The sequence below is a fragment of the Oryctolagus cuniculus genome, chromosome 8, assembly GCF_051225735.1.
Source record: "Oryctolagus cuniculus isolate XC-2025 breed Fujian yellow rabbit chromosome 8, ASM5122573v1, whole genome shotgun sequence".
NCBI lineage: Eukaryota > Metazoa > Chordata > Mammalia > Lagomorpha > Leporidae > Oryctolagus > Oryctolagus cuniculus.
The window spans coordinates 111,692,352-111,716,251 of record NC_142874.1 but is presented as its reverse complement, the minus strand read 5'-3'; the positions used below and the strand labels follow the sequence as shown (position 1 = coordinate 111,716,251).

Genomic DNA, 23,900 nt, shown 5'->3' with positions numbered 1-23,900 from the left:
GCACATCCATTTGTCCAGAAAGCAGCTTGAGTGCCTTTGGGACGTGGCAGCTGATTTTTCCAGGGCAAGAGATCCAGGAGAGACTGCAAGAAGCAAGCCACAATACCTTTTATGACCTCATCTCAGAAGTCATACACTCTAACTTCCATCATATTTGTTCAAAGTGAGTCACAGGAAATAACTGGACACAACTGTTAGGAATTTCATACATATATAGGAAACGAAGTTTCTCACACAAGGATATTAGTGGCTGTCGGCTCTCTTTCAGTGTGGCTCTGAAACCATGCCTTGTGTCTCTGTGCCTTGATTTCTTCATTTAAAGAGAGTGTTCAGGGGCTGGCACTGTGGCACAGCGGGTTAATGCCCTGGCCTGAAGTGCTGGCATCCCATATGGGTGCTGGTTCAAGACCCGGCTGCTCCTCTTCCAATCCAGCTCTCAGGCTATGGCCTGAGAAAGCAGTAGAAGATGGCCCAAGTCCTTGGGCCCCTGCACCTGTGTGGGAGACCTGGAAGAAGCTCCTGGCTCCTGGCTTCAGATCAGCACAGCTCTGGCCATTGCAGCCAATTGGGGAGTGAACTATTGGATGGAATCTCTGCCTCTCCTTCTCTCTCTATGTAACTCTTTCAAGTAAATTGAAAAAAAAAAAAAAAAAAAAGAATGTTCAAAAATCCATGAGGTGCCCTATCTGGGTATGACCTCAGGTAAATGTTTTTTCATCTCTAAAATGAAGTGATCTAAGACATTGGCTTTCAAAATGTTTACACCCACTCTAAGAACTGTATTCTGAACATGAACACATGCATGTATATCTGTTTACATACAGAACACCAATGAAGGTTTCAGAGAACAGTACCTTCTATTTATTTGTGTGTTGTAACTCTATTTCCTCTTTGAGGTTAATACATTAAAAATAATTTTAAAAAGTCACATAAAAACCTATTGCACTGGTCTCATGATCCATTAAGGGCTTCATCATTCTTTGTGTGAAAACCCAATATGCACTCTCACTCCTGGGTGCTTTTTTTCCACTAAGACTACAACAGAAAGGTTAAAGAGTAAGCAAGACCTCCCCTTCAAGTTTCTGGCAGGCAGAAAATCAACTTGTAAAGATGGGTGAGCCCTGGGAGGCAGTACCTAAGTGGACGGGTTATTGTGGTTAACTTCAAAAGTTGGTTCTGAAAAAAAAAAAAAAAAAAAAAGTTGGCTCTGCCCCTTGCCATGTGACTTTGGTAAGTCTTCTCTCCAATCAGAATAATCAGCAGTATCCCCTTGCCTATGTCATAAAGTTGTTACCAGGCTCACAATTAGGTAATTGGGCACTCACCATATGACACAGAAGCTAAAGGCCTGATCTTTAATGTTCACATCTGTCTAGGATAGAGATTATCCCTGTTTTATAGATGCAGACAGATGTACAGAAGTGATACAAGCAAGATTTTCAAGTTAGCAAGTGGTAGAGCTGGAATTCAAAACCAGTTCTGACTACAAACCCTCATGCCAATCGGAACAGTAACCTACTTCCTGCGACCTCAACTGGTGGCCATCTGATTTATAAAGATATAGACTCACAGGGAGTCACCACAGTGGAATGGCCTTAGAAGCTGGCCCTGACCCCGTCATGATCTTAAGGTAAACACATAAAATATCACGTGTGGGCTGTGCGCTTGAGCGGAAGCCGCCATCACCCACCAGAGCCAACAGCAAGGCTTCAGCACTTCAAGGTCGCCAGAGACACTGCTCACAGCCGGCACGTCAGAACTGGACACATTTCTTAGACATAACTAGAGAGAGAGAGAGCGAGCGAGAGCGCTTCTCCTCCATGCCCCCCACCCCCACCCCCAAATGCCTGCATCAGTTGTGGCTGGCCCCGGCCCGAACCAGGAGCCAGAAACTCCTTCCTGGTCTTCCTCGCGGTCAGAGGGGCTCAGGTACTTGGGCCACTGCCTGCTGCCTCCTAGGGTGCGCGCATTTCGTTAAGTGGAGCCCTCACGATCTCCCAATGTCTTCCATACCCCCCCTGACACTGGGGGGCCCCTTGGGAGAAAGGCCTGGCTTCCGGCCCGCTCCAGCACGCCTCGGTCTCGCTCCAGTGCTCGGGGAACCAGACGCTCGGTCCCGGGCAAACCCCGCGGGGGCCTCCCCCTCTGGCTGGCGGGTGGGGCGGGCGGGCACCACAAAGCCCTTTATTGAGCCCCCGAGTGACGCGCGGCGCCCGCAGTTCCGCCCGCGAGCAGGAAGGAGGCGGGTGCCCGCCGCGCGGGTTCGCGGCGTGTGCGCGGCCCTCGGCTCGCCGGCGCCCGCGCAGCCCTGGAGCCCGGGTAATGAGGCCGTCGGAACCGGCTCGCCGCCGGGGCGGGCCGGCCGCCGGCCCGGGACTTCCCGCCGCGCGTTCCGGCCGAGGGGGCGGAAGGGGGAGGCCCGGGCGTGGGAAAGTGCGAGGCCCGGGCGAGCCTCAGCGGCCTTGCGCCCCGGGCTCTGTCGGCGGCCCAGGCCTCCACCTGTCCCGGGAACCGGTTCCCACCGGGAACTGCGCGACCCGCCCGGAATCGCGTGCGCGGGCGGGACGCGGGAGTGGTGCTAAGGGTTGGCCCCTTCTTAAGCTGAGCGTTGTGAAAGCGTGGGGAGGAGTGCTTCGTGTCCTGGGCCCAGGCTGGGGGCGGAAGGTGCCTGTGCCCGGGCGGGCGAGCACGTTTGGTGATGTGTTTGTTGCTGGGTTGGCTCGCTCAAGCAATGACAAAACACCACGACAGAGCACCCATACGGTTAACTGAAACCTTGTCTCACGATGACAAATCCCGCCCTATATGATGGTGAGAAATGATAAATTTTGTTCATGGAAAAAATAACACAATTGTAAATTCGGGGGTCAGGATCAATGACCATTTATTAGGGACCTTCAGACATTCTGAAATGCTTTTTCTTGTTATTTGGCTATGAAAATATTCAGGGGAAAAACCATTAATGAGGTGCATTGGAATCATTTCAGGCAAAGTGAACCAAATCTCTGTGGCATTCCCTCAGGTTCCTAGGTAAGACAGTTGGGCCTTAAGAGTCCACCATGGCTTATGGCTTGCCAAGAAAGAACACAGTGAAAACCATTTTGAGGGGCAGTTGTTATAATGTGTAAGTATTTTTATCAAGGTAAGCATTGAGTGGGGTGGGGTATGTCTTGGCTAAGAATGAAAGTTCTGGACTATATGAGGTACTACCAGGTGTCTGGATCCTTTTCTTTGTTTTCAAAGGCAACTGCTATATATATATATATATATATATATATATATATATACACACACAAGTATATATATATATATATATACACACACAAGTATATATATATATATACACTATCTACAAGACAAAGCACAGATTTCTTATATATGCTTTGTCTTGTAGATAGTGGATCATTATGGGAAGTTTTTGTTTCTGTTGTTGTTTTTTAGATTTATTTATTTGAAAGGCAGAGTTATACACAGGGAAAGAGATCTATCTTCCATCTGCTTGTTCACTCCCCATAACGGCTGCAACATCAGAGGCTGGACCAGACTGAAGCCAGGGGAATTCCTTCTAGGTCTCCCACCTGGGTAGCAGGGGACCAAGGTGGCAGGAGCCCAAGCATTTGGGCCATCATCTACTGCTTTCCCAGCAGTATTAGCAGGGAGCTGGATAGGAAATGGAGCAGCCAAGACTTGAACCAGTGTTCTTATCTGATGCTGATATTGCTGGCAATGGCTTACCCTGCTGTGCCACTATGCCAGTCCCAAGGCAACTGCTTTTATAAGAATATATAAATTATCTGTCCTGGCCTTTGCAATAAAACAGTATTCTCAAATGAGAAGATTGAGGTGCAGAGAAGAAGTTCAGTCAAAGTCAACCGTCTAGTACAGTACAGGCTAGGGTGTCTGGATCTTCTTATCCCAAAACATTTCCTGCTGCCCCCACCGTCTTAGAATACCTCTTTCCTGCAGCCATTCTTGACCTAGGCTCCAAGCCTTGCCTTGGCCCTGGGCTCCCTGCTACCTTCTCTGTGTTTTGACATCCATTTGTAAAATGGACACAATCCCCATGTGGTGTGGATTAAAAGTAGGTAATTCATGTGAAGTACTTGCATGTTGCCTGGACTACTGTGACTATGCAGTGAACATGTGTGGCTCCCATGTAGTAGGTTCACTCTGTGGTATTATACTGCTACCTTTCCTCTTTTTTTTTCTTTTATGTTTGGATTTGTTTTCTTTTGTTAACCCCTGTGCTACTGCTTATGACCTGTTTGCCATTATAGGTCAATTGAATTTTTCTTCTTCACAATATTCTGAGACGTAAGTAGGGATTCCCTACAGGATTATAAAACAAGAGCTATTGGAATAACCAAGAAAACTCATCATTGCATTTTGTTTAGTTTAGTCAGTTTGTTTAGACCTTAAACTATAGGCAAGTATTATAGTAAAGAACACTTTCTGGAGAATGATTTATTAAATAATTAAAATATATTTATTTTAAGGGTAGAGAGATAAAAAGACAGACATAGATCTTCCACCTGTCGATTCATTCCCTAAATGCCTACAAAAGCCAGGGGTGGGCCAGGCTAAAGGCAGGAGCCTGGAACCCAGTTTGGTTCTTCCATGTGAGTGACAGGAACCCAGGTACTAGGGCCATCACCTGGTGCTTCTCAGAGTGTGCATTAGCAGGAAGCTGGAATTGGAAGTAGAGCTGAGACTTGAACCCAGTCACTCTGATAATGGGACACAGTTATCCCAAATGACAACCACTGTGTCAGATTACTGCCCCCCCCCCAAGATTTTTTTATTTGGGGCCAGCACTGTGGCATAATGGGTTAAGCCACAGCCTGCAGTGCCAGCATCCCATATGGTACCAGTTTGAGTTCTGGCTCCCCCTCCCCCCCTTTTTTGACAGACAGAGTGGATAGTGAGAGAGAGAGAGACAGAGAGAAAGGTCTTCCTTTTTTCCGTTGGTTCACTCAACAATGGCTGCCGCGGCCGGCGCACCGCGCTGATCCAAAGCCAGGAGCCAGGTGTTTCCCCTGGTCTCCCATGCAGGTTCAGGGCCCAAGCACTTGGGCCATCCTCCACTGCCTTCCTGGACCACAGCAGAGAGCTGGCCTGGAAGAGGGGCAACCAGGACAGAATCTGGCGCCCCGACCGGGACTAGAACCCGGTGTGCCGGCGCCGCAGGAGAAAGATTAGCCTATTGAGCCGGGGCACCTGCTGTGCTGCTCCACTTCTGATCCAGCTCCCTACTGATGCACCTGGGGAAGCAGTGGAAGATGGCCCAGGTCCCTGGATCCCTGCACCCATGTTGGAGAACCAGAAGCCCCTGGCCCCTTGGCATCAGCCTGGCAGAGCCCTAGCCATTGACAGCCATTTGGGGAGCGAACTAGCGGATGGGAGATCTCTGTCTGGTTCTAATTCTACCTTTCAAATAAATAAATAAATCTTAAAAAAAAGATTGATTTATTTGTTTTGTAAGTCAGAGTTAGAGGGGGAGGCAGAGAGGGACTTCCCATCTGTTGGTTCACTCCTCAAATAGCTACAGCAGCCAAGGCTGGGCTAGGCTGAAGCCAGGAGTCAGGAGCTTCATCTGGGTCTCCCATGTGGGTGACAGGGGCTCAGACGCTTTGGGCCATCTTCCACTGCTTTTTCCAGGTTGTTAGCAGGGAGCTGGATCAGAAGTGGAGCAGCCAGGACAAGAACAGGTGCCCATATGGGGTAGTAAGTGTGGACTCGTCCTGCGAGGTCCACACTGCCGGGGTGGTGGGGCAACGGCGTTCTTCGGCAAGAAGCGCCGGAGACAAGTTTCGGTGAACATGTCCGCTTTATTAACAACCAAGCACACCTTTTAAAGGGCAGGCAGAGGAGGCGTAGCTAATTCAGGGCAGCACTAATTCCATAGGATAGAGCCGGTATTGGCGCTGCTATGCTTCTCCAATCAGCTTGAAGGTCACGTAGGCTCTGGCAGCCTCCCAGGTGGGCCTGGGCCACACCCAGCAGCAGTTTACCTGGTTGGCAATTACACGGCTCTTCAACAGAAGGCGGGGGTGGGGAAATGTGCCTGGGGCTCCTGCTGTCTGCCAGCAGTCATGCTAACCTCCTGCATGGGCTAGGCAGGCAGTCTCACAGGATCACCCACAAGCAAGAGCTTATACCTTCACATGTTGCTGTAGCGATTATGTAGTTTACGTGTGTAAAGTGTCCAACATAGTGCCTAAAGTAGTATTGCTATACTTACAATAGCTTTGATCAACACAGAAGGATAGATCTTCCTTGCATATATGTTCTGTATTATGTTTAATTAGGCTCTTGGTAGACATTAAAGTGATTTCTCTGTTTTTCAAACAAGCAAAAAAAACCCTAATGAACATTCTTATAAATACATATTTGTGAATTGTTCAAGCCTGTCTATAATAATTACAGAATCTGAGTCTTTTTTTTTTTTAATTTTATCTATTTATTTGAAAGAGTTACACAGAGAGGAGGAGAGGCAGAGAGAGAGAGGTCTTCCATCCACTGGTTCACTCCCCATTTGGCTGCAATGGCTGGAGCTGCACTGATCCAAAGCCAGGAGCCAGGAGCTTCCTCCGGGTCTCCCATGTGGGTGCAGGGGCCCAAGGATTTGGGCCATCTTCTACTGCTTTACTAGGCCATGACAAAGAGCTAGATCAGAAGTAGAGCAGCTGGGACTAGAACCAGCACACATATGGGATGCTGGCACCGCAGGCAATGGCTTTACCTGCTACGCCACAATGCCAGCCCCGAGTCACTTAGATGATACAGTATCAAGAAAGCTGGAGGAGATAGGGTGGCTTGTGTATGACACTGTCACCGTCACTACCCTTACTGGGTCCAAAGCAGACCCTTCGTTTTCTCATGCGGATGAGGATGGACTCATACTGATTACAGATAAGAAACAGGTAGCTGATATTTTAAATAGGACTTGGATAAATAAAACATTTATTTAAGGTTCATAGTGGCTATTTCTTTAACATTTAAGTTATTTATTATTTATTTGGAAGGCAGAGAGCCTGAGAGAGAGAGAGACAGAGATACATATAGAGAGAGCACCTGTCCTCTGGTTCATTTTCCAAATGCCTGCCACGACCCAAGTTGGGCTGAGCTGAAGCTGAGAGCTGAGATTGTAATCCAGGTATCCCCACGGGCAGCAGGTTCTAAATGAGCCCTCACTGCTGCCTCCCCGGGTCTGCATGAGTAGGAAACTGGAGTCAGGAGCCAGAGCTGGGTATTACGCCCAGTACTCTGATGTGGGACATAGGTGTCTTAACCTCTGGCAAAATACTCCCCATAGTGGTTATTTTCTATGCTGCAGTTTGAAATTTCATCCCGATCCCTAAAACCCACAATGAAAGTATTAACATATGCTATATTTTTAAACAGCCAGAAAGACTTTGGAGCTAACAGTGCTTGTTCACATCCTCTTACATGGAAAGATGGAGTTACCATGGGGCTAGCGCTGTGGCTCACTTGGTTAATCCTCTGCCTGTGGTGCCAGCATCCCATATGGACGCCGGTTCTGGTTCCAGCTGCTCCTCTTCCAGTCCAGCTCTCTGCTGTGGCCCAGGAAGGCAGTGGAGGATGGCCCAAGTGCTTGGGCCCTGCACCCGCATGGGAGACCAGGAGGAGGCACCTGGCTCCTGGCTTCGGATCGGTGCAGCGCGCCAGCCATGGCGGCCATTTGGGGGGTGAACCAATGGAAGGAAGACTTTTCTCTCTGTCTCTCTCACTGTAACTCTACCTGTCAAAAAAAAAAAAAAAAAAAAAAAAAGAGATTGAGTTACCTCCACGGAGGCTTCACTGTGAACAAAAGTTCCTGGCATTAATATTTCTGGTCTGGCTGGCACCGCGGTTCACTAGGCTAATCCTCCGCCTTGCAGCGCCGGCCCACTGGGTTCTAGTCCTGGTCGGGGCGCTGGATTCTGTCCCGGTTGCCCCTCTTCGAGGCCAGCTCTCTGCTGTGGCCCGGGAAGGCAGTGGAGGATGGCCCAAAGGCTTGGGCCCTGTACCCCATGGGAGACCTGGCTCCTGCCATCGGATCAGCACGGTGTGCTGGCTGCAGCATGCTGGCCGCGGCGGACATTGGAGGGTGAACCAACGGCAAAGGAAGACCTTTCTCTCTGTCTCTCTCTCACTGTCCACTCTGCCTGTCAAAAAAGAAAATTTCTGGTCATATTTTAAATCCTTCTTTGCTAGAGTGGCAACTCCAGAAAACCCTGAGAACTTCCCTGTAGTCCAAAGTGTCCAGCGGCAAAAGAATTAAGAATGAATGTGATGTCCTCTGTACACTACACAGTATGGCTGCTTAGTACATTTATTGAATGAATTAATGAATTTTTTGTCCCAGACAGGAACCTTGGGATCTTGCACTGCTTACAAAGACCTGGTACACAAACTTAGCCAACCTCAAGTTGCCTTTCTTGGAAGAAATTACATTTGGTAGTCCTATAAAGCTCACAAAATGTAAAACTGTTAAGGATGGTCTGCTCCCTTCAGCAGAATGTAAGTTCCTTAAGATCTATTGTAATAAAAAGTAAATTGTCAGTAGCATTTGCTCATCAGAGAGATGTGTGAATGTGCTTCTCCATACCCCTACCGCTCATCTAGTCTTGTCAGCTTGTTCATTATTCAGAGATGTGAATCGTGCTGTGTGATAACGGTTTTGACTGAACTATACCTGGTGAAAATGGCAATCGAATTGCTCCATGTATTTTATTTTTCAGCCATCAAAACTGAAAGGGAGTATGAAATGAAGCGCCTGACTAAGCTTAAAAGTGAAGAAAGTACCTCTGAGGAAGTTCAGTTATCCCTAAGGGGAAGGGCAGCTGGTTTCAGAAGGCCTTTTCCACCGAAGTCCCAAGCACCTCAGAATGGAGTCTGTGCTGTTCCCTGCATCAGAGGGGATGGAGGTCCTGAGCCTTACGCTGTTGCAAGTTCGGTGTCGTCCTATGAGTACATCGTGACCTGATGGGTGTGCAGGTGCCACACACGTTGGCAGGTGGGAAGCTCTGACAGGTCTTCTGCATTCCTGCCAGGGCTCTTTGCCTTTGTGTCACAAGCGACAGCACTGTAAGTAGATGGAAGTGCCTCTGGAGATGAGTCACTTACTCATTTTTGATTTTTGCAAACTTGCACTAAGCGAAAAGGAACCTCCTTGTTAGAGGCATTATTTTGAAGAAATATTTTGAATCTGTCTTTGAGATCCCAAGGAGGGACCAAAAAGAAAGCAAGGAGCAATTCTCTTGACAATGATAAATGCTGAAAATTTTCATTTGATTAAGAAAAATAACAGAGCAAGTCTTCAGTTTTCAATTTTCAGTGAAACATCACTGTGTTACTCTAAAGTAGCAAGTAGAACTTCCTTTGTTTTTGTTTTCCTTCTGCCTAATTTCCTGTTTTTTCTCTGTGTGACCCTGGAACATGTGGAACACGCATACTTACGTATGTGAAAGAGACATGAACGTACAAAGAAAGTCTTATTATGAGAAAAACTGATTTGCACAGAGGGGTTGGGGAATGGGGAAATTGATTAACTAGAAAGTATTGGATTTGGATGAACCAATTTTTCTAGATTGTGAATCCAATAAAGCATATTTGTAAATTAAGGTTATGTTTTAGCACAGTTTGCTATTTATGTATTTTTATTTTATTTATTTGAAAGAGTTACAGAGAGAGAGGGAAAGACAGAGAGAAAGAGAGATCTTCCATTCACTGGTTTACTTCCCAAAAGACCACAACTGCTGGGCCTGGGCCAGGCCAAAGCCAGAAGCATGGAACGTCTTCCAGGTCATGCATGTGGGTGGCAGGAGCCCAAGCACTGGGGCCATCCTCTGCTGCTTTTGCAGGCCCATTAGCAGGGAGCTGGATCAGAGGTGGTGCCTATGGGATGCTGGCATTACAGGCGGCAGCTTACCCTGCTGAGCCACAATGCTGGCCCCCAGCACAGTTTAGTGTTAGATGATTCAGTAGGCATTTCAGGATCTTCTTTTATCTTGCCCTTTATGTGAAAGAAGCTATGGTATAGTGTTTAAGAGGACAGACTTCAGACCTGGTTACCTCTCTTTAAATCTCAGTGCAGCTGCTTATAGCACTGGGATCTTTGGGGTAAGTTACTTTGTCTCTAAGTTTCCTTCTATATTAAATAGGAATCATACTAGTTCCTACTTCAGAGGGGTGTCATGAGGACAAAATAGAAACTGCCAGGTACACTGAGAATTACTCTAGTGTTAGCTGTTACTGGGAGCATCAAAACCTTGTACCACTACAGTCTAGGTATAGAAGAGATATAATACTGGACTGTGTATTAGCTGGATTTTTGTCACTGTAGTGGGATATCTGAGACAGGCTCAGAAGAAAAGGAGTGTCGCTCCCCCTCTTCGTGGAGGAACGACACAGGACCCTGCGCTGTTCTTTTGTCTGCTTGGCCCTTCCCGGGTTTGCTGCTGGTTCTTCCCAGGTTGGCTACTGTCCCACCTCCGTGGAAGGGCGGTTCCCCCTGCCACTTTCCCCACTTCCGCGGGGGAGCGGCACACCGCCAGCCGGCTCTCTCGGGGGCTACTCAGGTGTTCCTTCAGATAGATGTTCCTGGTGCATGTCGTCTCTCTCCTCCTTTATAGTCCTCTTCCACCAATCCCAACTCTGCTACCCACACGCCGAGTACGCTGCTCTCCTCCAAATCAGGAGCAGGATCAGCTCCTGCAGGCCATCACTCAAGTTGGCGAGAGGCAGCTGTGTAGAAGTTGTTACTTCTCTCCCAGCGCCATATTGTGGGAGAGCAGATGCATAGAATAAGTCTTAATTCCAGTAACAGTCTAGTCCGAGTTGCTTCCCACAAAGGAGATGTTTTTATCTCACAGTTTTTGAGGTTTAAGGGCATGGTACCTGCATTGACTGAGTTCTGGTGAGGGCTCCTCCCTGGGCTATGACACATCATGACACATGGCAGTCGGGGGAGTGTGTGTAGGAGCAAGATTACATCTGCGTACCAGGAAGGAGAGAGGGCTGGAGGGGCCAGGCCTGTTCTTCCTCCTCTCACCTCAGATTGGGGTTGTAAGGTACATGCCTCCATCCTTCTTCAGAGGTGTTGTGAAGATGAATAGAAGATGTGTCTCGGGGCTGGCGCTGTGGCATAGTGAGTAAAGCTGCCGCCTGTGGTGCTGGCATCCTATATGGGCACTGGTATGAGTCCTGGCTGCTCCACTTCTGATCCAGCTCTCTGCTATGGCCTGGGAAAGCAGTACGAGATAGCCCAAGTCCTTGGGCCCCTGCACCCATGTGGGAGGCCTGGAAGAAGCTCCTGGCTCCTGGCTTTGGATCAGCGCAGCTCTGGCTGTTGCAGCCAACTGGGGAGTGAACCAATGGTTGGAAGACCTCTCTCTCTGCCTCTCCTTCTCTCTCTGTGTAACTCTGACTTTCAAATAAATAAATAAATCTTAAAAAAAGAAGATGTATCTGTTTGCAAAATGGTTTCTGTGATAAACATTTTAAGTATTCCTTGAGGAAAGGTGACGTTTGAGAAAGCTGTAGATTCTTGGTATTTTCTTGAGACAAAAATGGTTGCTTGTAGCTTTCAGAATCTTCTTTAGGCAGATGATTCTGAACCACTTAAAACTGCACATGCTGAAATAAAATTGCATTGTAAGGGGCTGGCGCTGTGGCACAGCGGGTAAGGCTGCTGCCTGCAGTGCCAGCTCCCGTGTGGGCGCTGGTTTGGGTTCTGGCTGCTTCACTTCTGATCCAGTTCTCTACTATGAGCTGTGAAAGCAGTGGAGGATGGCCCAGTGCTTTGGCTCCTGCACCTGCGTGGGAGGCCTGGAGGAAGCTCCTGGCTCCTGGCTTCAGATCAGCACAGCTCCTGCTATTACAGCCAATTGGGGAGTGAACTGGTGGATGGAAGACTTCTCTCTCTCTCTCTCTCTCTCTCTGCCTCTGCCTCTGTAACTCTGCCTTTCAAAAGTTTCAAGAAGATTTATTTATTTATAAAATCTTTAAAATTAAATTGCAAAGTGGAATTGAGTGATAATGTGTTTATGTGTGTCTCTTGAAATGATATAAAAGCAGGAATGCTTGCTTACTTATATCGTTACTCTGGTGATCAGTATATGTAGGCACTGAATATGTATTTATTTTTAAAAAGATTTATTAATTTATTTAAAGATTTACTTTATTATTTGAAAGAGAGTTGCAGAGAGACAGAGACAGAGAGAGAGATTGAGATCTTTCGTCTGCTGGTTTACTCCCCAAATGGCAGCAGTTGCTGGAGTTGGGCCAATCCGAAGCCAGGAGCCAGGGCCTTCTTTCTGGTCTCCCAAGTTGGTGAAGGGTCCCAAGAACTTGGGCCATTTTCCACTGCTTTCCCAGGCCATTGTTGGAACTGGATCAGAAGTGGAGCAGCTGAGACTCATACCGACACTCATATGGGATACTGGCACCACAGGTGGAGGCTTAACCTACTATGCCACAGTGCTGGCTCCTTATTTACTTATTTTTGAGGATTTATTTATTTGAAAGGCAGAATTACGCACAGAGAGGGGGAGAGAGAGGGGGGGGGAGAGAGAGAGAGAGAGGGAGAGAGAGAGAGAGAGAGAGAGAGAGGGAGAGGGAGAGGTATCTTCTATCTGCTGGTTACTTCTCAGATGGCTGCAATGGCCAGAGATGGGCCAGGCTTTCTGGGTCTCCCACGTGGTTGCAGGGTTCCAAAGGCATGGGCCACCTTGTACTGCTTTCCCAGGTGCATAAGCAGGGAGCTGGATGGGAAGTGGAGCAGCTGGGACTTGAACTGGTGCCCATTTGGGATTTCAGGATTGCAGGCAGCAGCTTAACTGGCTCCAGTGTGCATTTATTGATAGATACTTTCCAAATGGTCAAAGGTCCATAACAGAGACCATTTGTTCTTATATTTCATGATACTTTTTGTGATGGTTTTTATAGGGAGATAGCCAGGATAGGATTAAATATGGGTTCAAACAGTTTAAGACCAATATCAGAAGGAAAAAATATACAATTTACGTAAAACACCTTAAGTTATAAGAATTGAATTAAAATGGATAACTTCAATGGTGGGTTCTACTCTCCTATCTCTTCCCTCTCCCATTTTGCTATTGATGTCACAGATCATATTTTTATATTGTGTATCTGTTGGTGTGGATTTATAGTTTTTAATGGTTTTGTGTTTTTTATATTCTGTATTTTATATTCTGCTTTAAAGTGATTTATATGCTGACATTACAATACTGCAGAATTGTACATTTTGTCTGTGTATTTACTGTGCTAGACAACCTTGTATTTTAAATTGCTGTAAAATTTTATTTGAGTGAGAGTGAGTGAGCAAGCGAGACAGAGTGCTCCCACCTACTGGTACACTCCTCAAATGCTGACAATGACTGGGACCGGACTGGGACCAAAGCCAGGAGCTGGAAACACAATTCAGGTCCTCTTCATGGGTGTCAGAAACTCGTTCACTTGAGCCATCACCACTGTCTCCCAGGATCTGCATTAGTGGAAAGCTTGAGTCAGGAGCGGGAACCAGGAATTGAACTCAGGTACATCACTGTTGATTGTGGGAGTTTTTACTGCCAGGCTAAACACTTGTTCTGAGCCATATATATATATATATATTTTTTTTTTTTGATAGGCAGAGTGGACAGTGAGAGAGAGAGACAGAGAGAAAGGTCTTCCTTTTGCCGCTGGTTCACCCTCCAATGGCCGCCACGGCCGGCGCGCTGCAGCTGGCGTACCGTGCTGATCTGATGGCAGGAGCCAGGTGCTTCTCCTGGTCTCCCATGGGGTGCAGGGCCCAAGGACTTGGGCCATCCTCCACTGTACTCCTGGGCCACAGTAGAGAGCTGGCCTGGAAGAGGGGCAACCGGGACAGAATCCGGCGCTGCGACTGGGACTAGAATCCGGTGTGCCAGTGCCGCAAGGTGGAGGATTAGCCTATTGAGCCGCGGTGCTGGCCCTAAGCCTTATATTTTTATACAGTGTTGAGTTTTTGCCCTTTGTCCTTTTCTTTCAGTGTGAAAGATTCTCTTTAGCATTCTTTTTTTTTTTTAAAGATTTATTTTTACTTATTTTAAAGAGTTACAGAGAGAGGTGGAGACAAAGAGGTCTTCTATCCGCTGGTTCATTCTCTAGATGGCTTTAGCAGCTGGAGCTGCACCAATCAGGAACCAGGAGCTTCTTCCTGATTTCCCACATGGATGCAAGGGCCCAAGGACTTGGGCCATCTTCTACTGTTTACCCAGGCCACAGCAGAGAGCTGGGTTGGAAGCGGAGCAGCCGGGTCTCGAACTGGCGCCCATATGGGATGCTGGTGCTTCATGCCAGGGCGTTAACCTGCTGTGCCACAGCGCCGGCCCCTCTGCCTCTCTGTTAACTGTACCTTTTTTTTTTTTTAATTTTTTTTTTTCAACTTGGCCCCGGGCGGGGCGTGCCGAGTTTGCCCAAGTTGGGCTGGACACCGTCTGGGGAGGGGGCGGTGGGGCGCACCAACTATACCTTTTTATTTATTTATTTTTAAAGATTTATTTGATTTCATCATCATTTAAAAAAATCATCTATTATTTTTCACTTTATGTTTCTGTGTGAGAGCAAACTGTTGAAATCCTTACTTAAGGTATACTAAGCTGATCTTCTGTATATTAAGATAATCGAAAATGAATCTTGATGTGAATGGAAGGGGAGAGGGAGTGGGAAAGGGGAGGGTAGTGGGTGGGAGGGACGGTATGTGGGGGAAGCCATTGTAATCCATAAATCGTACTTTGGAAATTTATATTCATTAAATAAAAGTTAAAAAAAAAGAAACAGAAAAAAAAAGATTTATTTTATTTATTTGAAAGAGTTAGAGAGAGAAAGGGAGGCAGAGAGAGAGGTCTTCCATGAGCTGGTTCACTCCCTAATTGGCTGCAATGGTTGGAGCTGCACAGATCCAAAGCCAGGAGCCAGGAATCTCTTCTGGGTCTCCCACACAGGTGCAGGGGCCCAAGGTCTTGGGCCGTCTTCTACTGCTTTCCCAGACCATAGCAGAGAGCTGGATTGGAAGTGGAGCAGCCAGGACTCGCACCGGCGCCCATATGAGATGCCAGCACTGCTAGGCAATGTTTTTACCCTCTACGCCACAGTTCCGGCCCTGTGCCTTTTAAATTAGTAAATAAATCTTTAAAAAAATGGAGCAGCAGGGACTTAAACTAATACTCCTATATGGGATGATTCTGTTGCAAGCGATGGCTTGATCCACTGCATTACAATGCCAGCCCTTCCAATATGTTTATTTCGAATTTTTTTGTCATGTAACAAATAGATTTTCTTTTCGGAAATTATTTTGGTTCTTTCACTGGGCCATGTTTCCTGTTTCGTTGTGTGCCTTAGGGCTTTTAGTTGAGATTTGGCCATTTGAGAAAACGAGCCTCTTCTCCAAGCCTTTAGAGACTGGCTGTGAACAGAGGACCATCATTAAGCAGTCCAGGTAGAACTTACGGGGATCCTTTTAGGCATTCTGGGGGTCCGTCTTTTCTGGGCCTGGATAATTTCCCAAAAACATTTGCCTGCTTGTCTACTAGCGCTGTGATTTCTTGCTCCCCCTGTGTCTGTTGGTGGTAATACAGCCTCTTTGGTATTGTAACAAACTTGTGGTGCTCACCTTTGTTTTCAGTGACCCTCAAGCTGGTTTCCAGATTGCAATTCCAATCAGCATTCGAAGTCAGACAAAATAGGATTCAGCCCCTTCACCCGTGCCCTGAACAGTCAGAACACTGGATGGATGTACAGGCTATTCTTCTGTTTTCCCCCTGAGAAAGAAGCCAGGGTTGGGATTTTTCTCCTGGTAGTGCCTCTCTATGCAGGCGTGTGGTAGTAGTTAGGTCAAGTAAAGTGTCATGAATTTTCCAACCCACTACAATGCATGTCTTCTTGGCTTTGCACTTGCTTGGGGTGTTGCAACATCTAAATTGGTTTCTAGAGTTCTTAAAAACGAAAAGCAACTTATTGCGTATGTTTTTGTTAAATTGTTTTTTTTTTTTATATCACACTGATTTTACTCTACAAATATAGAATTTTTGATACATTGATATCTGTGGAATTTTAGGTTATATATAATGTTGAGGTTGCAAACCCATACCCGGGTATAAGTAGGTAGCAAAAATGTGCAAAGAGGGCCAACGAGACTGACCATTTGGGGAGTGGATATAGAAAGACTGGAGATGCAGAGCGCGTGTGCTTCCTCCTAAGGGGCAGTGGGTCCTCAGCTCTTGCCTTTGGATGCTGTGCTAGAATGGCATTATAAGAAAGTTTCCAATTCAGTTTTCCCCAAGGGGGAAAATATACCTATTTTTCAAGAGAATCTGAAAATAAAGTTGAAAGCAGAGCACAATAAGTTTTGTTATGGAGAATTTAGATGTACAAGAGTAGTAGGAATAAAAAAGAAAACCTCACGTCACTGTCACCCAGCTACCCCACTTACCAACTCATAGCCAGTTTGTTTCACTTGTACTCATTCACCTTCCACCCCCCACCCCCCACTGCAGGGTTATTTTGAAGTAAAATTTAGAATCATATCAATTCATCTGTAATTACAAAAAAGCAGATTTTATAAGTGGATTATGTGGCCCAATCAACACAGACCTAGGGGCTGTAATCCATGGGGCCCACAGTTTGACCTCAGATTAGGGAGTTGCGTCCAGAGGTCAATGTTTAGGCACCATCGTGTGTGTCATCCTGATGCTGTCCTCCACCTCGGAGATGACGGCTCAGACCAAGGGCACCTGTCCTCAGTTTTCAGGTGAGTTAGTGGTCAGCAACCCTGGAAAAAGTTGTCAGGAACCCAGGCTCTGTTTGTAGCCCTGGTTATGTGACTTTAAGAAGATGGGATTTCCACATTCCTAGTCCAGATTTTCCTCCTAAAATTCCAGTGTGCTTTGGGTAGGGTGTTTATCTGCCAACCAGAAATACTCCCAGTTTCTTGACTGCATGTTGAGGGGGGGAGGGGGGGTCAGTCACCCAGCTCTGCTGCTTCTTCTGTCCACTTTCTTAACACACCTGTCCTCTCTAGTTTTTTTTTTTTTTTTTTTTTTTTTTTTTTTTTGCCATTTTTACCAATTTTCTACCTCTGCTAAGGCTATCATAAATAGGATATTTGGGTTGTTAACTGTGTAAAGTGTGGAAAATGGCCATTTTATGATCATGCAACCAAAGATTTTAGGCTTTAACAAGCATTCAGTGTTTCTATTTCTGTGGAAATCAAAACCAATTCACTGTTTTCTTAAAACAATTATATCCTGCTGTATCAGCGTATATTTTGCACTGTACTTGGATTAATGCTGTATGTTTATTTTTGTACTTCACATCCCACTGAGTGGCCTGCACGCTCCCTTTTTCGGGTGACTGTCACTAATCCATTTAGTCCCAGGGATAATACCTCCAAGAGTTTCTTTGATACTGTAAATGTTTCCTAACCTAAAGTCCACAAGTCTATTGCATAATATATTGAATATTGTTGTTCTTAGGTTTAACCTCTTAAAAATAAGTTTAGATAAGGTAGTAACAGAAAATTCTATGTTTTACTTAAGACTCCCCTTACAACTAACTGATTGTGTTTCTGTGAGAAAACCTTTTAATTTCACTGGAAATCACTTTGTTTCTCCTTTTAAAAATAGCTAGTTACAAATGCATATTAAAGGGTCAAAATTTCTAAAAACAAATGCCTTACATAAGTTAATGTTTTATTTATTTGAGAGGCAGAGAAAAAAGAGAGCTCCCATTCACCGGATCAGTCCCCAAATGTACATAATGGCTGGGGCTGGGGCAGGCCAGAGCCAGGAGCAAGGAATTCAATCCAGGTCTCCCACATAGGTAGCAAGGATCCAAGCACTTGAGGCTTCACCTGCTGCTTCCCAGAGTGTGCATCAGCAGGAAGCTGGAATTCGCACTGGCGCTGGGACTCACACCTGGGCACTCCAGTGAGGGACGCAGGCATCTTATTGTGGGTCTCAACCACTAGGCCAAACGCTTGCTCCATGACTCGCTTCTTTCTTATTTATTTATTTGAAGAGAGAGGGAGAGATGAGAGGTAGAAAGAAAAAGAGAAAGAGAGAGAGAGAGAGAGAGATCTTCCATCGTCTGATTCACTCTCCAAACGGCCATAATGGCCCGAGCTGGGCCTTTCTGAAGCTAGGAGCTAGGAGCCAGGAGCTTCTACTGGGTCTTCCAGTAGAAGGGTGGCAAGGCCCCAAGCACTTGGACTGTCTTCTTCTGCTTTCCCAAGTGCATTAGCAAGAAGCTGAATTGGAAGTGGGGCAGCCAGGACTTAAACTAGTGCCCATATGAGATGCCAGCATCACAGGTGGCAGCTTTACCTGCTATGCCAAAATGCCAGACCTCTCTGCCCATCCCCCACCCCAAGATTTGCTTTTTAGAAACAGTAGTTCCCTATACCTCCATCATTCCCTTTCCCCTCTGCAGAGACAACTTATTTTGCTGTTTTTACCTATTTTGTTATTTATCTCCATGCCCCTAGATGACACTTTTTAATTGTTACTTCTTTTTTTTTTCTCCTTTTAAGGTATGATCTTTTGATTTACCAGTATAGGAGACAGCATTTTGTTTCTGTTCTTTCCCCAAAACTTACCACACATGCGTAAAATTTCCCCTTCTCTTAAATATAAGTTATAGTCTTGCTTATGTTAAACCAGGATATTAAATCTTAACAATATTATGAGGGTGTGTCTTAGTCTCTCTGGGCCGTTAGAATAAAATAGCATGCATGAGGTGGATTACACACAACAGAAATTTGTTTCTCACGGGTAAGGAGGCTGGGGAATCCAAGATCAAAGCAGATGGTGTGACTGTTTGGGGCCTACTTTCAGGCTCGTAGTCGGCACCTCTTCCTGTGTTCTCTCATGGTGGGAGGGATCAGCTGTCTCTCTGAGATGTCTTTCACAGGGACACTAGTACCAGAGTCCCTCCAGACTTCTCTGGAGGCTCCACTTCCCAACATCACCACCTTGCGGGGCAGGGCTTTAACATATGAGTTTGGGAGGACACAGTCATTCAGACCACACCATCCCATAAACCTGTCACAGCTGAGCTGTGTAGTGCCGTATGAGTAATTTTCCTCCCCTTCCTTTTTTTTTTTTTTTTTTTTTTTTTAGGATTAATGATTTAGTCATTACATTTAGTAATTGCTTAATTTTTAATGTATTTTTCATGAGACCACTGCATTTCTTTTAATCCCAATTTCTTTGCTTGTTGTCAGTCTTCTCAAAATATTGCCATGTAGTCGAGCATTTCATTTTTCTGAGAAAACTTGTTTCTGAGAAACAAGCCTTGAGAAGTGCTGTGCTGCTCCAGCCTGGACAATCATCAACTCAGTGAGCGCTTGTTCTGATTCTAGCGAGGGCTCTCCAGTGATCCCTGTGTACACCTCCCCTCCTTGTCACTCCATTCTAGCAGCAACTCTTGGAGACGCTACCTCTAGAATATACCCCAAGTGTATTAATTCCTTTTTTAATTTTTAAAAATATTTTATTTATTTGAGAGGTAGAGTTACAGGCAGAGAGGGAGAGACAGAGAGAAAGGTCTTCCATCCACTGGTTCACTTCCCAAAAGGCTGCAACAGCTGGAGTTGGGCCCATTTGAAGCCAGGAGCTTCTTCTGGGTCTCCTATGTGGGTGCAGGGGCCCAAGTAGTTGGGCCATCTTGTACTGCTTTCCCAGGCCATCAGCAGAGAGCTGGATCAGAAAGGAGCAGCCGGGTCTAGAAGCGGTTGCCCATATGGAATGCCGGCACCACAGGCAGAGGCTTAGCCCATTACGCCAAAGTGCTGGCTCTGTGTGTTAATTTCGTTCTCTATCCCTACTGGCCTCATCCAAGTCTCCATCATTCTTTGAATATGCAGAAGGCCTCTTAACTGATTGCCTTCCTTCCATTCTTGACTTTCCTGTAGCACATCCTCAATAGCCATCGTGATCTTTAAAAAATGGCAATCATGCCATTGGCAGAAAGACTCTGTGGCTGTCTAGTAACAACCCCTCCCTTGGCCTCCAAGGCCCTGTGCTGTCTGACACTTGCCTTCCTGCTGAGCTCATCCCTCCCACTCGTCCTCCATCCCCAGGGGCACACTGGCTCACTCTGTGTTCTCCGATGTGTTGGAACTATTCCTGCCTTGGCGCGTTTGCACACGCTGTTTGCTTTCCCCAGGATTCTCTGGGCTCCTATTTTCACAGGGCTGCCTCCTCCTTACTGAGGACTTAGCTCAAATAACACTGGCTGGGGTGGGGGGCAGGTGGTCTTCTGTGATCACCCTAGATAAATGGGCCTCTCCTTTTACTCTTTAACTATCAGTATCAACTCCCTGGTTTAATTCCTTTGCAGCAATCATATGACTATCTGTGATTACGTATTTGCTTGCTTGTTTATGTGCCTATGCTATTTCTCTGTGGTGTCTCGAGTCTACAATAGTACCTACCTGTAGCAGCCACTCTATGATTATTTGTTTAATGCTGATATTACCTTAAAACATACATTACTTGGGGCCTGCATCATGGTGTAGCCAGTAAAGCCAATACCTTCAATGCCAACATCCCACATAGGCACTGGTTTGTGTCCCAGCTGTTCTAGTTCCAATCCAGCTCTCTGCTAATGGCCTGGGAAAAGCAGCAGAAGATGGCCCAAGTATTTGGGCCCCCGCCATACATGTGGGAGACCTGTATGAAGCTTCTAGCTCCTGGCTTTAGCCTGACTCAGCCTTGGCTGTTGCAGCCATCTAGGAAGTGGACCAGAGGATGGAAGATTTCTTTCTCTTGGGACTGGTGATGTAGCATAGTGGGTTAAGCCACCGCCTGTGATGCTGACATCCCATATAGGCACTGGTTTGAGTCCTGGCTGCTCCACTTCCAGTCCAGCTCCCTGCTAATGTGCTTGCAGAAGCAGTAGCAGATGGCCCAAGTGCTTGGGCCCCTGCACCCATGTGGGAGACCCAGATGAAGCTCCTGGCTCCTGGCTTTGTTCTGGCCCAGACCTGGCCATTGCAACCATTTAAAGAGTAAACCAGCAGAAGAAAGATCTCTCTCTCTATCCCCTTCCCTCTGTAAGTTTGCCTTCCAATAAATAAAATAAATCCATTAAAAAAAATCTCTTTCTTTCTCTGTAACTGTTGACTTTAAAATAAATAAATAAATAAATAATCATTAAAAACAGTATATTGCCTTTAAAAATTGTTAAAAAGTTACCACTTTTGAAGATAGAGCTCAAGGTATTTATTCCCTATTGTTTTCCTTCTTATATACTCTGATTTACATATTTTTCAGCTTTATTGAGGTAAAATTGGCTGCTGTATAAGCTGCAACTGTTTAAGGTGTACAATTTTCTGCATTTTGACTTATGTCTGTATCAGTGGGCCATCCTCACAATCGAGCTAATGACAGTGTCCATTGCCCCCAAGAATTTTCTTGTACCCCTTTGTCATCCATCCCTTCTCCCTGTTCCTTACTCCCAGCCTTCAGGTCCCACTGAGGGCTCTGCTTCCTGATGCTATGGCTTCATTTGCAGTTTTGAGAATTTCCTACAAATAGAATCATTCAGTATGTACTATATTTTGGGTCCAGCTTCTTGTACTTGGCATAATTATTTTGAGATTCATCCTTGTTGTGCGTATGTTCCTTTTTATTGTCGAGTCGTATTCTATTGTATGGATAAACCACACTTTGTTTATCCATGAGCTTATTGAGAAACATTGGGGCTGTTTGCAGTTCTGGGTGGTTACAGATGAACCTGCTGTGAGCCTTGTGTGGGCATACACTTTCATTCCTTTTGGGTAAATACTGTAAGGAGAGAAATGTCTTGAGTTACAGGTGCATGTTTTACCTGGTGCATTTTCCAATCCCTGTGTTAGTTCTGAAGAAAGTGGGGGGCTACGCAAAGGACCTGTAATTTTAGTGATACAGCTTTTCAAGGAGTGTAACTGAGATGACACTCCGGTCCCCTGTGATTTCCAGTCTGCCCTTTAATAGAAACTTGCGCTGTTCAGCCTCCTGCTTGGTCCATCTTTAACCCGGCTGCCTTGCTGGGCTATTGTGTCTGCTGAGACCTTGCTTAGACTACTGGTTCTGGTTAAGGCTCTGGCTCATGCCTGCCTGTGTTGCTTATGAGGACTAGTAAGTGTTGCCTACTTAGTGCTTTTGCAGCCAGTGTTTGCTGAGCTCACCTTCAGCCAGCATTTTGCTAAGTAAGGTTCTTGTAACTGAATTTTATTTCAAAAGGCCAAGGCCCGGGCGGTATTTGCTTCAGTCCAGTGTGTGCAAATGCTATAGTTTGGATGTGGTTTGTTCTTCAAAGGTTCATATGCTGGAAACTTGGTCCCTGGTGTGACATGGTTGAGGCGGTGGGACCTTTAAGAGATGGGTTTAGCGGAAGGTGACTAGGGCATAGGGCTTCATCCTCATGAATGGATTGGTGCTGTCTCATAAGAGTGGGTAAGGTCTCCCATGACTGATTAGTTCTCATGAGAGTAAGTTGTTACAAAGCAAGGCTACCTTATGCTGTGGCCCCTTCTGTACCCACCTGTGTCCCTTTCTGCTTATCTACCATGTTGTGGTCCAGCCAGGGGGGCCTTCACAAAACACTAGACTATTTCAACTTTCCAGGCTTCAGAATTGTGAACCAAATAAGCCTGTTTTCTTAAAAAATTTTTTAGTTGAAAGGGAGAGTGGCAGAAAAAGGAGGGAGATGAAATAGAGATGGAGATAGAGATATAGAGACAGAGATCTTTCATCTACTAATTCAGTTCCCAAATGTCTGCAACAGCCAGGCCAAAGCCAGGAGACTGGAACTCCATATAGGTTTCCCAAATGGGTGGAAGGAACCCAAGGACTTGGGACATCTGCTGCCTCCCAGGAAACTGGATTGGAAGCAGAGTCAGAACTCAGTCCTAGGCACTCTGATATGGGATCTGGGCATCCCAAGTGGCAGTTTGCTGTGCGCCACAACTCCCTTCCCAACCTTTTTTCTTTATGTATTACCCAGCATCAAGTATTCTATTATAGTAGCAGAATATAGACTAAGGCATCCAGTGAATGTAGGCTTTTCTTTTTATATATTATTTTAAAAATTCATTTATTTACTTGCGAGACAGTGATAGAGAAAGAGAGAGGGAGTCAGAGAGAGGGAAAGAAACAGATGGATACAGAGAGAGGGAAGAGAGAGGGTAAGTTCCTGTTCATTTGGGCCATTCCCCAAATGCCTGCGATGGGTGGCACTGGGCTGGGTGGAATCTGTGAGCCTAGAACTCAAACCAAGTCTCTCCCATGGGTGGCAGGAGCCCAACCACTTGAGCCATCCCTTCTGCCTCCCAGGGTGTAGATTAGCAGAAAGCCGGAGTCAGGAGATGGAGGCGGGCGCTGAATTCCCATACTCCAATGTGGGACTTGGGTGCCTCAACTGGAATCTTAACTGCTAGGCCAATTGCCCACCCCAGCCTCTCTTTACAACCAGCACGTGAAGAACTGCCATTGCCTCAGCGAGCAGCCGACGTGAGAATCTCATGTGATCAGCATCTTTGGCTAAGACTGCTTGCTTAGGTCACAGTACTTAAAACCCTAACTGCATCATTGTGAAGTGCAGTCTCATTACCCAGTAATAACATCTTAGAAGTTTTGAGGTCAAAGTGTCCTTCCTTTCTTTTGAATCCAAGGAACAAAGCCATAAAGCCAAATACTCTGTCCCACCAAAATACTTCTTATTTTGACCCCCACAAATTCCACCCTAATTCTCAATATTTGTGGTCAATTGGACAAGATGTTAGAGTTTTAGGGACACTGAAAAAGTGATAACCCTGTTCCCTTGTCCAGGATCTGAACTCAATGTGAAATAAAGTGAAAGAGTAAACAGAG

General features: G+C 46.1%; 2 protein-coding genes across 3 annotated transcripts in view; both read left to right on the top strand.

Moving 5' to 3' along the window:
- The first annotated feature begins 2,093 nt into the window (after positions 1-2,093).
- On the top strand, positions 2,094-9,637 carry C8H4orf36 (chromosome 8 C4orf36 homolog). Of its 2 annotated transcripts, none has more exons than XM_008267639.5 (4): positions 2,094-2,811; positions 3,023-3,124; positions 8,369-8,523; positions 8,745-9,637. In XM_008267639.5, the coding sequence occupies exons 2-4, from the start codon at positions 3,060-3,062 to the stop codon at positions 8,987-8,989; spliced, it is 465 nt and encodes a 154-aa protein (XP_008265861.3). In that variant the 5' UTR covers positions 2,094-2,811; positions 3,023-3,059; the 3' UTR covers positions 8,990-9,637. The 2 variants fall into 2 exon arrangements, with proteins under 2 accessions (XP_008265861.3, XP_089159267.1); XM_089303141.1 differs by having other exon boundaries at positions 2,096-2,319.
- Positions 9,638-10,114: 477 nt separating this feature from the next.
- The window catches only part of SLC10A6 (solute carrier family 10 member 6), a 48,932-nt gene continuing 35,146 nt past the window's right edge, over positions 10,115-23,900 (top strand). The window contains exon 1 of the mRNA XM_017347442.4: positions 10,115-11,075. The gene's annotated coding sequence lies outside the window, so the exon portion shown is untranslated. The remainder of the gene's footprint in view (positions 11,076-23,900) is intronic.